Source organism: Cornus florida, unplaced genomic scaffold (assembly GCF_030987335.1).
Source record: "Cornus florida cultivar Cherokee Brave unplaced genomic scaffold, ASM3098733v1 CherokeeBrave_3.0.0_Hap2_Chr02, whole genome shotgun sequence".
In the NCBI taxonomy this organism is placed as follows: domain Eukaryota; kingdom Viridiplantae; phylum Streptophyta; class Magnoliopsida; order Cornales; family Cornaceae; genus Cornus; species Cornus florida.
In genome coordinates, this window is record NW_026775572.1 from 66,994,591 (window position 1) to 67,010,588 (window position 15,998).

At 35.7% G+C, this 15,998-nt stretch overlaps 1 protein-coding gene across 1 annotated transcript; it reads right to left on the reverse strand.

Annotated features, from left to right (window-relative positions):
- Positions 1-2,430: 2,430 nt before the first annotated feature.
- Positions 2,431-14,286, reverse strand: LOC132295219 (ATP-dependent Clp protease ATP-binding subunit ClpA homolog CD4B, chloroplastic-like). The gene is made up of 10 exons (XM_059793386.1): positions 14,128-14,286; positions 12,200-12,838; positions 11,813-11,928; positions 11,571-11,696; positions 11,296-11,481; positions 8,237-8,452; positions 7,390-7,607; positions 4,352-4,427; positions 4,172-4,261; positions 2,431-3,904 (listed from the first exon to the last, which is right to left on the reverse strand). Exons 2-10 carry the CDS (start codon positions 12,819-12,821, stop codon positions 2,726-2,728), a joined length of 2,829 nt encoding a protein of 942 aa, XP_059649369.1. The 5' UTR covers positions 12,822-12,838; positions 14,128-14,286; the 3' UTR covers positions 2,431-2,725.
- Positions 14,287-15,998: the final 1,712 nt, after the last annotated feature.

The window sequence follows — 15,998 nt, forward strand, 5'->3', positions numbered from 1 at the left end:
CACCATTAATAGGGTTTTGAAAGAAAAAAAAAATTATTTATATGAAATGGCTATATATATTAATATATATATATATATATATATATATATATATATATATATAGAAAATCAAAAGTTTGCCCCGCCAAAATTTTAAAAATCCTATTAATGTCATCTATTTATGATTGTTAATAAAATGTGGTCTGCAAAATAAATTACTTGTGGCCCGTCAAAGTCCAATCACCAATGCATCAATTTACTCGGTTCTTTTAAAAGTTCAAATTTAGTAAAAAATAGTGTTAATTATTTGACATCTGGTCCATTGACACTTGGTAGATTAATTCAATTCAGACTCTCATTAAAAAAATAATCCCACAAAAATGTATTAATATGTTATAAATAAATCTCAACAACGGTCTGTATTGAATTGGTCCACCATTTGTCAAATGAACCAAAATCATCTAATAATTTTTCGCATTTCAAGAGAGACAAAAATAATAATGTTAATTAAAGAGCTCATTTATTAGTTATAAATTGTTCTCCTCTCCATTTTTTCTTCTCGTGTCATCTATAGACATGCATGGGAAAAAGAACTTTACAGACAGAATCTCAAAAAAATACATTTTTACAACTTATTTAATTTTATTTTAAATTTTTTTAGAATTTTTCAAATTTTAATTTTTGATACTGCACTTATTCCCCCGCTTTGCCAGAACTCTATTAATAGTAGCTATTTATGGTGATTAATGGTGATTTTGCATTGAAAAACCAAGGTTGGCCACCCCAAATTTTGAAGGAAAAAAAAAAAAAAAAAAGATTTATTGGCACCCATTTATGGTTATTAAAGGTGATTTGCAAATGATATAGGCCCTTCAAAATTCAATGAACTTTTTTATTATTTCTTTTAAAGAAATCAAATCTAGTTAAAAAAAAGTATTACTTATTATAATTTTTTTTTTCGCAAAAAATCAAGCAAATTGTATAGATGAGAAGCATTTACAAGTGTTTGGGCTAGATCGAGCCCAATTACCAAGTAGGGAAAACAAATTAGGAAGATTCTTAGGCCCTAAAGACTAATTATAGCGGGTGGGCGTTTGCCCATTTATTTAAAAGTTTAAACAAAGCAAGTTATTGGGTAGTGCTGCATATTCACCCATTCATATTTATTTCACTTCTCATCCAGATCCAATGTAGGACAAATATCCCTTGTAACATTCTTCTTCACACGAATCTTCATTCTGGTTGGGCCACCTTGCCTCCCGGGTGGGCTCACCCAGATGCTTTCAGGTATGGCGTTTGGCGTGATACTGGATCAAGGATTGGGTCTTACCTTTGATACCAACTGTAATGAGTGAATGCTTACCTATTTACCCAAAAATTAAAACTATTGGAAATACAATAATGGATAGTGGGCTCCAACATAGACAAAAGATTAAAGCCCAAGTGTTAGGGTCCAGTAGCAGTTTAATAGGCAGATTCAGCTAAAATTCAAAACCAAATTACATGGTGTCAGTGGTAGTTGACGATTGTTGCAACCATGAAGAACTCTCATGGTGGTTCATGACGTTGTTCTAGCAGTTGCTCATACTCATCAAGGTCTGGTGGCCGTGGAGGAGGACGGAGATGTGAGGCACGCAAATTCCATTCCTGAGCAACACGATATGTTGATAAACTCTTGAGCTTCTATCAAGGGTTGAGAGTCGATTGTGTACTGCAAGCCAAACAATAAAGTACTGTTTGGGAATGGTTGGAGCACTCCATACCCTAAGTCACATAAAGCGGGAGTTAGAGCCGAAACGTGAGAACAGCAGAATTAAGTCATAAATAGTGAGAATTTAATTTTAGAGCGCGCGCGAAACGTGAGAGCGAAACCTGTTAAGAAGGATTGTGTGACTTAGTCCATACCAAGTGAGTTGCCTGATGGGTGGGGGTCCAAAGGATGGTTGTGTGCACTCAAGATAATTTTGGTCACATTCCGGACCAACATACAGTCAGCAGTGCCACGTGCCCTTCGGGTTCCAAACCATCCAGTCCTACTAACTAGCTATGCTCAACATCGTCCAGAATCTAGCTAGATTTTGAAGTTCTAGAGCCCTCATTCGCCACCTAATTTGGTGGTTCAACCAAAATCTTGCATTCAATCTCATACGGCTCAATAAATTCGAAAAACATTTTGGAACTCTCTTCTTAAACGACTTGTGTCTAGCTAAAATGGTCTTGGCCTACCAAACCTGACAAGAATCAACATAATTTTTCAAACAAAGGTAGGTGAAAACTTGTACCGTAAAACGTAAAGAAAAACACTGACATTTGGCATTCCTTAGTCAGGAGGATGGACTAAGAAAAACCAACTACAATGGCCAAAACCAGTAACTGCAAAACCACTCAGGAAGATTGCAAGAAAACAAAACATAAACATAATAAGGAAACCAGATTATGACTAAGAAAACCTTCAACCTAATAAACATGTCCTCTTATTAGGATCACTCTGTAAAACCAACACCAAACATGTCATCTTGTTAGGATCACTCTATAAACCAAAACACTAAACAAAATTCTACCATCTGATATAAACTATACATGCAATCGTAGCGTAATAGCGTAATAGTACAGCCTTAAAACTCGCTATAAATTAATGAAGCAGATTCTGCCTACTGCCAGCCAGCCGTTTCAAGAATAAACATAACCAATTTGAAAGAAAAGCTGCAGTACAGACAACGACAGAGCAAAGGTCAAAATGTTTGATCTACACAGGAATTGGCTCTGGTAGTGACTCAGGGGCTCCACTGCTACCGTTGAGAACAGTCACATTACCATCAGAATCGACATCAACAATAACTGAATCACCTTCTTTGATCTCTCTTGAAAGCATCTTCTCTGCCATGCTGTCCTCCAAGAGTCTCATTATGGCTCTTCTTAAGGGCCTTGCCCCATAACTTGGGTTGTATCCTTCGTCCACGACCCTATCTCTGAACCTCTCCGTTACCTGAAGCTCTATATCCTTGGTTTTCAGCCTCTCGAAAACCTCCTTAAGCATTATATCTGCTATATCCTTCACCTCCAGCTTCGTCAGCTGCCGGAACACAATCATCTCATCCAACCTGTTTAGGAACTCTGGTCTGAAGTATTGCTTCAGTTCCTCTGTCACCAGGCTCTTGATTCGGTTGTAACTGCTATCCTTCTCATCATAATCAAGATCAAAACCAATTCGGCGTCCTCCCTTTTCAATCACACTACTTCCAACATTCGATGTCATAATCAGAAGAGTATTCTTGAAGTCCACGGTTCTGCCTTTGCTATCCGTCAACCTTCCATCCTCAAGAATCTGAAGCATCATATTGAAGACGTCAGGGTGAGCCTTCTCAATCTCATCAAAGAGTACAACAGTGTAAGGACGTCGCCGAACAGCCTCAGTAAGCTGGCCACCTTCAGTGTAACCTACGTAGCCAGGAGGTGAACCAATGAGCTTGGAGACGGTGTGTCTCTCCATGAACTCGCTCATATCCAGCCGGATCATGGCTTCTTCAGAGCCAAAGTAGTAGGTAGCTAGTGCTTTTGCCAGTTCTGACTTCCCAACGCCAGTTGGACCAGAAAAGATGAAGCTAGCAATGGGTCGATTGGGATTCTTTAGTCCAACACGGGCACGACGGATAGCACGGCTGATGGCTTTGACAGCTTCATCCTGGCCAATAACACGCTTGTGTAGGGTCTCTTCCATCTTGAGGAGGCGGTCAGATTCATCAGTTGACACTTTTTCGACAGGTATGCCGGTCCAAGAAGAAACAATGTGCTGAATGTCCACCTCTGTCACAACAGGACCTGCATCCCCTGCCTCAGTTTCTGCCTTGCTCATCTCTTTACCTTTGTCCACAAGCGTCGAAATCTGTGCTTTAAGGTCCATTTCTCTATCACGTAACTCCCCAGCCTGTTCAAAAATTATAGCACCATAAGCTCACATTTAAAAATGGTAAAAGAATTGGTAAAATTCAGTATCTAAAAGACTTAGATGCAGGCATAAAGTGTTTACTGAAAACTCCATAGTGTTTAATTTAACTGAACACTTGCTTAATACACAACTCTATTATGATTTAGATATTGACTATAACTGCATCATTTATTCGGTTCATCCTCGTAATAGGTAGGCAGTACAAGACAAAGTGACTGACAAAATGTAACACAATATGACAATTACCTTTTCAAAGTCCTGGCTACGAACAGCCTCATTCTTCTCTTTGGTGATTTGCCTGAGCTCTTTCTCAAGCTCTCTGGCTTCTTCCGGGAGCTGGAAAGAAAGGGAATGCAGCCTAGCTAGTCAAAAAAATAACAAAAAAAGAAAAAAGAGGAAGGTAGCAACACTTGACTATGAGCTTACCTGTGCATGACGAAGTCGGACCCGAGAACCAGCTTCATCAATCAAGTCAATTGCTTTATCAGGCAGAAAACGATCACTGAATAGAAAAAAACCCGTTAAATGCATAACTGGATATAAATAGGGTACCAAAAATAAGAACACATTATGCAGATACAAATATACACTGCAAAAATTGGAAGCCCACACTTATGCATGTATCTAAAGCTAAATTTCTTGACGAGAAGTTGGTATAGAGAATCTCTCATTTGTGTGCTTGTGCGGTGTTAGTTTTTGTCGTGAGAACTCTTATTATCTTCTCTGATTGTTTACAATGAGCACCTCTATTTATATAGATGAAAGAACACAAGTGATAAATATGGAAAATACACTGATGAAGGATTCCTAAAATCAATCCCGTAAATCACTCCAATAAATTTCTTTCATAGGCTAAAATCACTCCAATGAGATTCTCCCAACAGATTTTAATTCTACTAAATCCCCGAAACCAAGTCGCTGTCTCATATTGTAGTGCCTTTTTAACTTCATAAGGATACCAAGCAAATCCCCTATGATGTCCACTGGATTCTAAAGAGGCTTCTTGTTTTCCTTTCCTATTTCCCAGTCTTCCCTAACTCAAACAAGAAGACTAAAATATAATGAGAAATAGTGCTCTATATGTTGAATCTCATAGTCTTCGGTTAAGTTTCCCTTTAACACCAGTTAAAATGTAAAACTAGTTGATTGTCTTCAATATGTAGTAAGATCCTGCAAGTTTTGAGTGTATAATTTCACTAGTTTAGAATGTAAAACTACTTGATTACCTTCTGTATTTATTAAAATCCTGTTAGTATCAAGTGCATATTTCCTTTAGTTTATATGTTAAAACAATGATGTACCATCTGTATTCCTTAATAGAGTAATGCTCTTAAGAGGTCCCTCTCATGAGAAGAGCCATGAGCTCTCCCTATTTAACCATTGGATGAAACAATTTTTTGAGCTGTAAAAAGTCAAATAAATTATTTAATGCATCCAAGTTAAAAAAAATAGGAGAGCTCATGGGTCTTCCCATGAGAGGGACCTCTTAAGAGCATTACTCTTACTTAAAGCAAGCTAGTACACGCTCCTAAGAGGTCCCTCTCATGGGAAGATCCATGAGCTGTCCTATTTTTTTAACTTAGATGCATTAAATAATTGATTTGACTTTTCACACATCTCAAAAAATTGTTTTATCCAATCTTTAAATAGGGAGAGCTCATGGCTCTTCTCATGAAAGGGACCTCTTCAGAGCATTACTCTTACTTAAAGCAAGCTAATACACAACCCCAAGTAGTTGTAATTTTTTTTTTGATAAGAACCCCAAGTAGTTGTAATTGAGGCTTAGGAAAGTATTTAATTAAGAGAGTATGTGAGAAAGTTTCCAAGTTCAACTAAAATTAGTTATCAAATCTGGTAAAGTTAATTCACAACATTTTGGGGTCTTGGCTTTGGATTGAACTGGACAGGCAGATCTTGGTCACCGACTGTTATCGGCTTGATGGCAGAAGGACTACTTCAAATGTAGTGTTTGAGCGGCACTTTCAGGTTTGGGAGATGGAGGATATCTCCAAGCTTCTGACATTGATTTACCGCCAGAGGATGGAGGGAGCGGGATCGACGAGCGGTTCTGGATGGCCTTCTCTCATGAGAGATTCAAGGTGCTCTCCTATAGGAGGTTGTTGATTGTTCGGGGGCATTTCTTCCCTTGGAAGGCAGTTTGGCTGACCAAGGCTCCCCTTAAGATGACTTTTTCTGTTTGGACAGCAGTTCTGGGGTGAATATAGACGATTGACAACCTAAGCAGGAGCAGACAGATTATTGTGAACTGGTGTTGCATGTGATGAATGAGTCGGTGAACCAACTACTTCTGCACTGTCCAGTGGCTCGGGATAGCTGGTCCATACTCTTGGGTATGATCGGGGTTCACTGCGTCATGCCTCTTTCTACAATGTGCTTGCTCGAGGCTTGGAGAGGTTGTAGCGGGGTCTCAAGCCCGAGATGCATGGAGGGTAACACTTCGTGTTTATGGTGGATTTTGTGGAGGGAGAGAAATAGGAGGTTTTCATGCCTCTTTCTACAATGTGCTTGCTCGAGGCTTGAAGAGGTTGTAGCGGGGTCACAAGCCCGAGATGCCTGGAGGGTAACACCTTTGTGTTTATAGTGGGTTTTGTGGAGGGAGAGATAGGAGGTTTTTTGAGGGAGAGGAGACTCCTATTGGTCTTAAGTTCTCTATTCTTGACTTTTATTTCTTTGGCTTCAAGGGAGAAAATGTAAATCGATAGGAGATTGTGGATAAGTTGAGAGTTTAGGGTCCCTATTTGGCACGTGTTAGTTCTTTTTGGGATGCGCTCCCCGGTTGAGCATGCTTTTACAGTACTTTACTTATCAAAAAGGGTAAATCCATCCTCGTAAATCTAAACTTCAGTGAATATATATTTATAAATATTATGAAGAACTATAATTATCAAGAAATAAGTATGACATTTCATATTCTAATTAGCCAACGCTTGTAATGATAGATCCCACATATCCGGCATCAGTTAATCCAGATCCAAAATTAACCAGGAAAAAAGAAAAGTGGAAAAAAATAAACCAGAGAGAGATATATCAAAAGCACCTCAAATAGTTAAAAAGTATAAACTTCAGAGATGGAGTATATCATACGCTTATTAAGGGTGCTAGTTCCAATAGTGCACTGTTTTGCTTACAAAGAGCATTACTTCCAACCATTTTCTTTCTTAAATTGATTGCATCATTACTTAAATTATTCTCCAGCGAACTTATCCTCCCATGATTCAATTTTCTCCAATTCTGACATGGTATTTTTCCATTAGAAAGAAAGCGAGAGATTTTGATGCTATGAGCACAAATAACCATACTTTACTAGGTTTGCTTATAGTTGACTAATTTTTATTAGAAAAATATCCATTTCTTGAACCAACCTACCATTTGTCAGTAACATCGCGCGTACATACAAAATGCAGGTGCCAAATTCAAAACCAGTTATCACAGGAACCACATACCTGATGTACTGGTACGACAATTGTGCAGCAGAAACTAAAGCTTCATCTGTATATCGAAGCTTGTGGTGGATCTCATATCGTTCTCGCAGCCCTTTCAGAATCAGAATAGTTTCATCAACAGTGGGTTCAGGCACTTTAACCGGTTGGAAACGCCTCTCTAAAGCGGGGTCTTTCTCAATGTGCTTTCTGTATTCATCAAGTGTTGTTGCGCCAATACACTGCATCAATGAGATAAAACATAAAAGTAAGTATTTTTTCATAAATTAATATAACAATAAGCATCAACACAACTTATCCCAATTTTTTTTTTTTAAAAAAAAAGCATAAAATGTATGACTACTGATAAAAACTTGTACGGATATATGATTAGAACTGACAGTTTAAGTAAGCACTAAAATACATCCAGAATCAATAGTTCAATGATTTTTTTATTTACCACTCATAAAATCATTTCAATCATATATTAAACTATAACATCCAAAATTAACCATCGTGTCCTCCATTGACACTTCTGCACATCTCCAGTGATATGAAATTTTTTCTCCAATTTTTGGAAACGTGATTTACTCTTCTCACACTCCTGGACACATGCCATGGATTCTGGGATGGGAGACTTTATTAATATATTAAGAACAAAATAACGCTAAAAAGAAAATTAATTAGTGTTTATTTCCAATTATCGATTTGAACCCAAATTTTTATTTGGACAAAAACCTAAACACTTCTTCAAAACAGAAAAGTGAGGTATAATGTCTGTAACATGTCAAATTCCAATACACAGAACATAGCCAGAACTAAAATAAAAATAGAACAAAGGCGAAGAAGAAGCTAGCTGATTCTAACTTACTTGCAGTTCACCTCTTGCAAGAGCAGGTTTCAAAATGTTAGCAGCATCAATTGCCCCCTCTGCTGCTCCTGCTCCAATTAGTGTGTGCACCTCATCAATAAATAGTATTATTTCATCACTTTGCTTGATTTCCTCCATCAGCTTCTTCAATCTTTCCTCAAACTCTCCACGATATTTTGTGCCAGCAACAAGAAGACCCATATCCAGAGTTATAACCTGTATAGCATACAAGTAAATTCCACTTCTTTTTAAAAAAAAAGGAACAACAATATCATTCCATACAACTGATGAGAATCATTCAAACATTGAGATGCATGCCATTTTCAATTTTGTGCACACCATAGAGTTGTTGTTTTATTTTAAACCAAAAATTCTCAAGACATGAGCATCAAGAAGTCAACGTAATTAGTTCTACAGTGTAACATAACCAGAATTCATAACTCATAGTCCTGGTGCAATAAAATGGATTCTACAATTTGAAATGAAAAACATGTCAGCCAAATTTTTGATGCAGGAATTAAGAAATGGATGGTTTGAGCTTCCAGCACCAACGGAGCCATATGGAACTCAGCGAGGATAGCTGCACCAACTCATTGTGACATTCATATACAATTAAGGACTTCTTTTGAGCAACTGAAAATTTGTGTAAGTGCTGTACACTCATATAGCATATTACACAGGTCCATGCATAAAAAATCCAGTAAGAAGCAAGGCCAGTATTTACTTCACATATGACAGCTCAGGAGGGAATGGGGAATGGGGTAAGTGGGGTCACAGTAGCACTACCCAACAGTCCAGGCACGGACAATTTATTTTATTTTTTATTTTAGGATTATACCCTACTAATTTCTTCATTTTGATATATATACCTACAAATCCCACTATTGCCCCCACTGAAATTACTAAAAAAATCCCACTATCGCCCCCTCTCATGTAATTTTCTGGTCCGTCCCTGCAACAGTCCCATGTGAGCATGTCCACAATAATAAATCTGATCTTCATAGCAAATAAAGGAACACAAATAAGACTGCTTTCTATTTAAGATCAAAAATGCACTTACTGATAAACGAAACAATCAAGTTTCAGTGAATTCAAATAACCATTCACCTAGAAGATGAATGTGTCGAATAAGAAGGACTTCTTCACTTGGTCATCTTATTGAAGATGTGCCAAAAAAAAAAAAAAAAACATTTTATCCATCTCCTGAATTGTCAATAGTAGAAACTATAAGCTCCGCATCTGCTGCAATGAGATCAGCTCCAATTTCATATAGATTACTTAGATTGATCTGTACATTAAAACTCTGATGTGATAGTCATATATATTTTTTTATAAGTAAAAATGTATTAGAAAGCGTTCAAAAGGGGAGCGCGTCCCAAGAACAACACAAAGGCCACAAGGGACCCTAAGGACCCAAGGAACCCACAAAATCAAGTCTCCTCTAAAGATGTACAATATCTACCCAAAACCCAACAAAAGAGAGAGCTAATGATAAAAAGATGATAGTCATACATGCCAAGCAAAGGAAAACTAAAACCAAATTTTGTTTCACATGCTTTGACTTTTCCATTTTCCCTTTCAAGCATGCACACAGCTTGTACATCCAATTAATAGATGAACCATATTTTTATGCTTAAATTTCCTCACACTTTCCACTGTAACTAAAAACTTTCAATCACTTCATGCCATTTCCCCTAAATTCTCCACAAGGCTTGAAGACTATGCTCTTCAACTGGTTCTCTGACAAACATCATGTTTAATGCCTTATATTACACTATTTCAAAATGAATATTGAAATTGAACACATAAACTCCAGATATTCTCATATAACTCAAGAAAACTTTTTTGCTTACTTCCCTTCTATGTTACCTGGAGACGTGTACATGCATCGGATATGAATGTGTTTAAAAGTCAGAACCCCCCCTAAATTCCAAATCTTAGGATACATGGCTCAGCTTGAAATGCATCCCAAAGGACTCAACTTGAAATGTGTCCAAAAACCAGATACGGGCATGTGGAAACTCTTTCACACTCGAAAACATATTAAGCTACATAAATGCATAACAAATGATACTTGTTAAGCACCATTTACTCCAAAAGTTTAAGCTGTTAGAGAGGGTGTAACTTCAATATTTAAATCCTTCAACACGCCCACTCACATGTGGCCTTCTTTTTGGTTCAACACGTGTTTTTTCAATCTTAATTAGGGTGACGGTGAGGTTTGAACTCGAGACTTTTTGGCTATGACACCATGTTAACCACCATCAACTCCAGAAGCTTAAACTGTTAGATAGAGTGTAACTTTAATATTAAATCCTTCAACAATACTAATGTACTCATATAATAATCGAATTTTAAAGGAATATGGTGGAAATAAAAGGGAGAGACATCTCTCTCAGATGTAGATAACCCTTCTTTGCTATCACATTTGAGTTTTCCTTCTTCCATCGTCAAGAATAGAGGATCCAAGTGTCCAATTAGGGTACGTGAGTCAGACACATATCTCACACCCACAACCATGTGGTATCGTGTTGTGTCAAGATGACATCGGTACATTATAGGTGATAAGAAAGTCTAGGAAAAACAAAATTCCCTAACATACCTGCACTAAACTCTGACGCAAAATCCCAAGAAAATGAGGATAGCTCTTTTTTGTGACATAATATTGCTTAATCAGTTAATCTATGTGTAGAAGCAGCAGATGCTTATCAACAAATAACTAGATGAAAGAGAGAGAAAATATATATATTAAAAGAGAGAGAGAGAGAGAGAGAGAGAGAGAGAGAGAAGCAGCTTGTGTATGAAACATCAAGACATGAAGTGATATAACATGATGTGATTTTATATCACTTGAACACTAGATCCGAAATATAATTTTCAGATAAAACCTGGAAGATGTAGTGTTCATTTTTTTTTTGATAAGTAGTCCTCAATTTTCAAAATACAAAGATTTATAAGTTTGATTCCTAGACAAATTCATGCACAGTTTATAACTTTATACTAGCAAATCAGTTTATGCCGTAGTTGTGTTTTTAACATCTGCTTTATATTATACTCACCTTCTTCCCCTCAATTGTTTCGGGAACATCACCAGTCGCAATTCGTTGAGCAAGGCCTTCTGCAATGGCAGTTTTTCCAACACCAGGCTCTCCAATAAGGCAGGGGTTATTTTTTGTCCGCCGACCCAAAATTTGAGTCACGCGTTCGATTTGCTGTTGCCTTCCAACAACAGGATCCAGTTTACCCTAAAAATGCAAGAGAACCAGCTTAAGAAACCAGCTGAAGAGCAAAATTATTCATACTGTCAGAACAGTAAACTTTATTTGCAAAATACCTCCTCTGCCAGCTTTGTCAAATTAGTGCCATACTCTTCCAGTGTTGGCATCTTGTTGCCAGAGGATCCGCCTCCAACACCAACACCAACAGTGTTGTCTGCATTCTCTCCTACCATTCGAATAACCTACTTGCCCCAATGAGGATTCTACTTTAGCAAATTACAATTTTGGAGTAAAAATAAAGGGAATTCCAAAAGAAAATTAATTGGCTTGGCACAACTTATAAATTTGTACTGCTTACCTGTGTGCGAATGTTACTTGGATCAGCACCTAAGTTCTCAAGGACACGGGCTGCCACACCTTCACCCTCACGAAGCAATCCCAGCAGCAAATGCTCAGATCCAATATAATTATGGCCTGAAACATTTAGCAATATGGTTAACTAATTATCTTCCAGAATCATTTCAATACTAGTTAAATATATAAATGTGTGTATGTGTTGTTGTTCAGAACTGAGCATTTAATAACTAAAGTAACTGTATTACTGATGTTTCCACAAATGAGAAGCCAGAACAGAATGTTCTTGGCGCAAGCAGTCACAAACATTATTGGAGCAAAGGCTTTCTCAATATCTTCAAACCTACAAGTTTTTTTAAAGCTAACGCACTGAAGAAAAAGAAGAATTTACCAAGCTGTCTGGCCTCCTCTAGTGAGAGTTCAAGAACACGCTTTGCACGAGGAGTAAATGGAATCTCCACAGCAACAAATCCACTTCCCCTTCCAATGATCTTCTCCACTTCCACGCGTGCATCTTTCAAATTGATTCCCATGGATTTGAGAACCTTAGCAGCAATGCCAGTGCCTTCACCAATAAGACCCAACAAAATCTGCTCTGTGCCAACAAAATTATGACCAAGTCGTCTTGCCTCTTCTTGTGCAAGCATAATAACTTTTATTGCTTTTTCAGTGAATCGCTCAAACATTGCTTTCGGTGCAATTCGATTAGCCCTTCCTCGCCTGATTGTGGTTACAGCTGCCACCTTGGAATGGAAATCCTGGCCAGGTCTTAGCATAGTATCTAAAGCATTGGATCCTCGCAATCCTGAGAAACTCCTTATCCTCAGTGCAGGCATTTGTAAACTAAGCATCATTTTAACACTCCTTTTTGGTTTTCCAGATAGCTGACCCCAAGAAGTTGGGAAATGGCTTGTTGTTGTTGTTGTTGTTGGTTTTCCATATCCCTTTAATTGACTATTCCTTTCACCAGCATGTACAGAAAGAATATGAGACTGAACCAGAGCCCTAGCCATGACTGCCTTCAAGTGATCTGCATTCAGTGATGAAATAAATTAAACAGCAATTAAATGGCATGAAATTGTGAAAAACAGGTCCGAGAATGTAACTTTCAAGACCCAAAAGCTAAGCATCCAACTTGCATAAATCAAGTACAAGTAAACCTATAAAATTGTAGTAATAGTGCAAAAGTCAAAAAGAAAGTTGCATGATCAACACCCAATTATTAATCTCCTATCCAACAAAATGAAGAGCTTACAAATACACACTGTACTAAAGCAAAGAGAAATAAGCACAAGGGTCAAGAAAGAGCAATAACGAAACAAAGAATATACTTGCATTAACAACACAATGGGTTCATCAGGCCATTAACTAAGATGGATCTCCCACATAAGTTGATACGAATTCTTTTATTATCTAACCATCCAATTCTCATATTAAAATGATATTATGCGTATGAATTAGCAAAGATCAAGATAAATAAAAGTCACATAATCAATAAATTCCGGACATACAAGCTTTGGAAAAAAATATCAATTTTTCATATACACCGGCCATGGCAAATGGCTTCAACATCATAAAAACTCGACTGACATATGAGTTGTAAGGTAAAGCTAGTAAAATCATTGAAAAGAGGGTAGAAAATAATAAACCAAATATAAACAATGGCAACAAACTATATCAACCGCCCAAGTGTGCCTTATACCATCTGGGTAGAAAAATCCCCTTACACCACCCAGCCTAACTTGATACCAACTTAATTATATAAATATTCATTACTTCAGACAACAAGCACATGTAGTATTCAGGTTATATAGAAATTTTGATTAAAAATAATTCTAAAATGCCAAAGATGAACCTTAGTTGCTAGTTTAGAGCACAAAAAAAAAGGTAAATAAAAAAAATCAACTAGGGCAGACCATGAATCAGATAAGGGCTTTTAGAAATAAAAAGGTAAAGAACATAAAATTTAAAAAATATATATATACACATATATATAATATATATTGCATGCATCATCAGTATGCCACTGGGTTGGACAATTTACATGGATTCTTGCCCTGCCCTACATGAAATTATTCGAAAAAAAAAACTCAATTAACATAAAAACTCAATTAAAGTGACTGAAACACGCACTCAAAGACAAACTAACCATCCAAATAATAGTTAAAACTAAGAAAAATCAAAATAAAAGCCTTTAAAAGAAAAATAACGCTCTTCAATATACTTCAGTTGGGCAAAATCACATCCACGGATAAGCTCAGAAAGATAAGAAAATAGAACAATCATTAGACCAAATTGCAGTGAAAGCAAAGAATATACCTTGTCAAAAAGTGAAACTAGAATATGGGTATCTGGTATAGATTAAGAAGAAGGACGAACTGGGTAGAGAGAGAAAGAGAGAGATTGAAGAGAGAGAAAGAGCCTGCGATGTCCCTCGATGGGTTAGGGGACTTTGAGCATTCGGCGATTCAGCCTTCTTAATTTATTTGGGCTTTTGGAAATGTAAGATAAATAAAGAAACACATGTTTATAATTTACACCACTCATCTAAGGGTTTAAAATAAATTACCGTAAAAGATTAATATATATATATATAAATATAAATATTACGGAGTAATAATAACTTTGTTTGCTTCATTTTTTTTTTTTTAAAGATAGTGTTATATTTTAAGAGAACTAAATATTTAAAAAATTGTTTAGTTAATTTGGACGATTTGGTATAAGTTTTTTTATTATTATTTATCTGATACTGGTACTGTTGTAGTGAGTGTAAATAGTAAAAAAATATATATTTGGTAAAAAATCGAAACATCAATATGATTTTTTTACATATTTTAGTACGGTAACAACAAGTATTGTAGCACTAAATAGTAAAAAAATAATAATAATAAATTAAAAAATTCTTAAATGTCATTTTAAAATTAACCATTATATTTTCTAAACTCACATTTTTCATGTTTTTGTTTATAAAAATTTCACAACAAGTGAATGTTACTGAACATGTTTTTTATTGTTATTCAAAACAATAATTCGGGTTAAAACAAAAACGTAAAAACAAAACGTGTTCCAAATATGTCCTTAAAGATTGAATATGTTCTATCTTAATTTTATAATTTTGAGTTCGTTAGAACTATTTAAAAATATAAACTAAATAAATTCAAAATTATTATTATTATATTTTTATTTATTTAAGGTAAAGCGACTCCTTCTTTGTTTCCTAGTACGAGAATCAATTTACAATTTCATTAAAAATAATATAAAAAAAAATTTGGAGAACGATGCCTTGTAACAATGTTTGTTCCATTTCACTAACCAGTAAACATTGAGCATATTCAAACTCTAACAACTTGCAATAAAAAATGTGGTAATGTTACCTAAACTTACAAATGCTCTACTACTTAATTTTGTACTTCATTGGTGAGTTTACATTGACGGACATTTCACTATACAAGGTCCCTTATTTATTGAAAATTTTGTTCATTGATTTTTATTTTTTACAAAAGAGATATCTACACACTTTACGGAGAAGGGTGGCAAAATTTGACACGACTCGCCAACACAATATGATTAATCCGTTTAGTTAATTGTGTTGTGTCTGGGTTGAGAGATTTAATCCGTATAACTCGTTTATATACGTTTAATTATATGTGTCATAAATAAATTTTTATTTAAGTTCCAAAATTACTATATACTTGTGTCTTATAATTTAATCTTTTATAAACTAGAGACTATTTAGTAATGTGGTTGATTAAAATTTTTATGTTTCTAGTATTTATATTTTTATTGAGTATTATTAATAATTTAAATAATATAATTTTTTTTTTTTAAATAGGCCATTGAACAGGTTATTAATAAACAGGTCATGTTAGTATTGAGAGTTTTTGATATAATTATTAAATGAGCCGTATTTGATTTAACTATTTAATAAAATATTCTTAAATCGATATAACATTCATCCTTATTTACGAATGAGATTAATTCACTTCAAAGTATTCGTAACACCTTCACAAATCAGGTCAACATAGTAAGACCTGACAGAAATTTTGTCATTATAAAGCGTGATATTAACCACTAAAAATGATAAAACTTTCAAAGTAAAATGTAAATGTAAGTGCAATGAAGATGATTTTGACCCACGGCAAAAACTAAATTTTGCAAGATGATTAGAAAGGTTGCAAATAAAGCAAAGT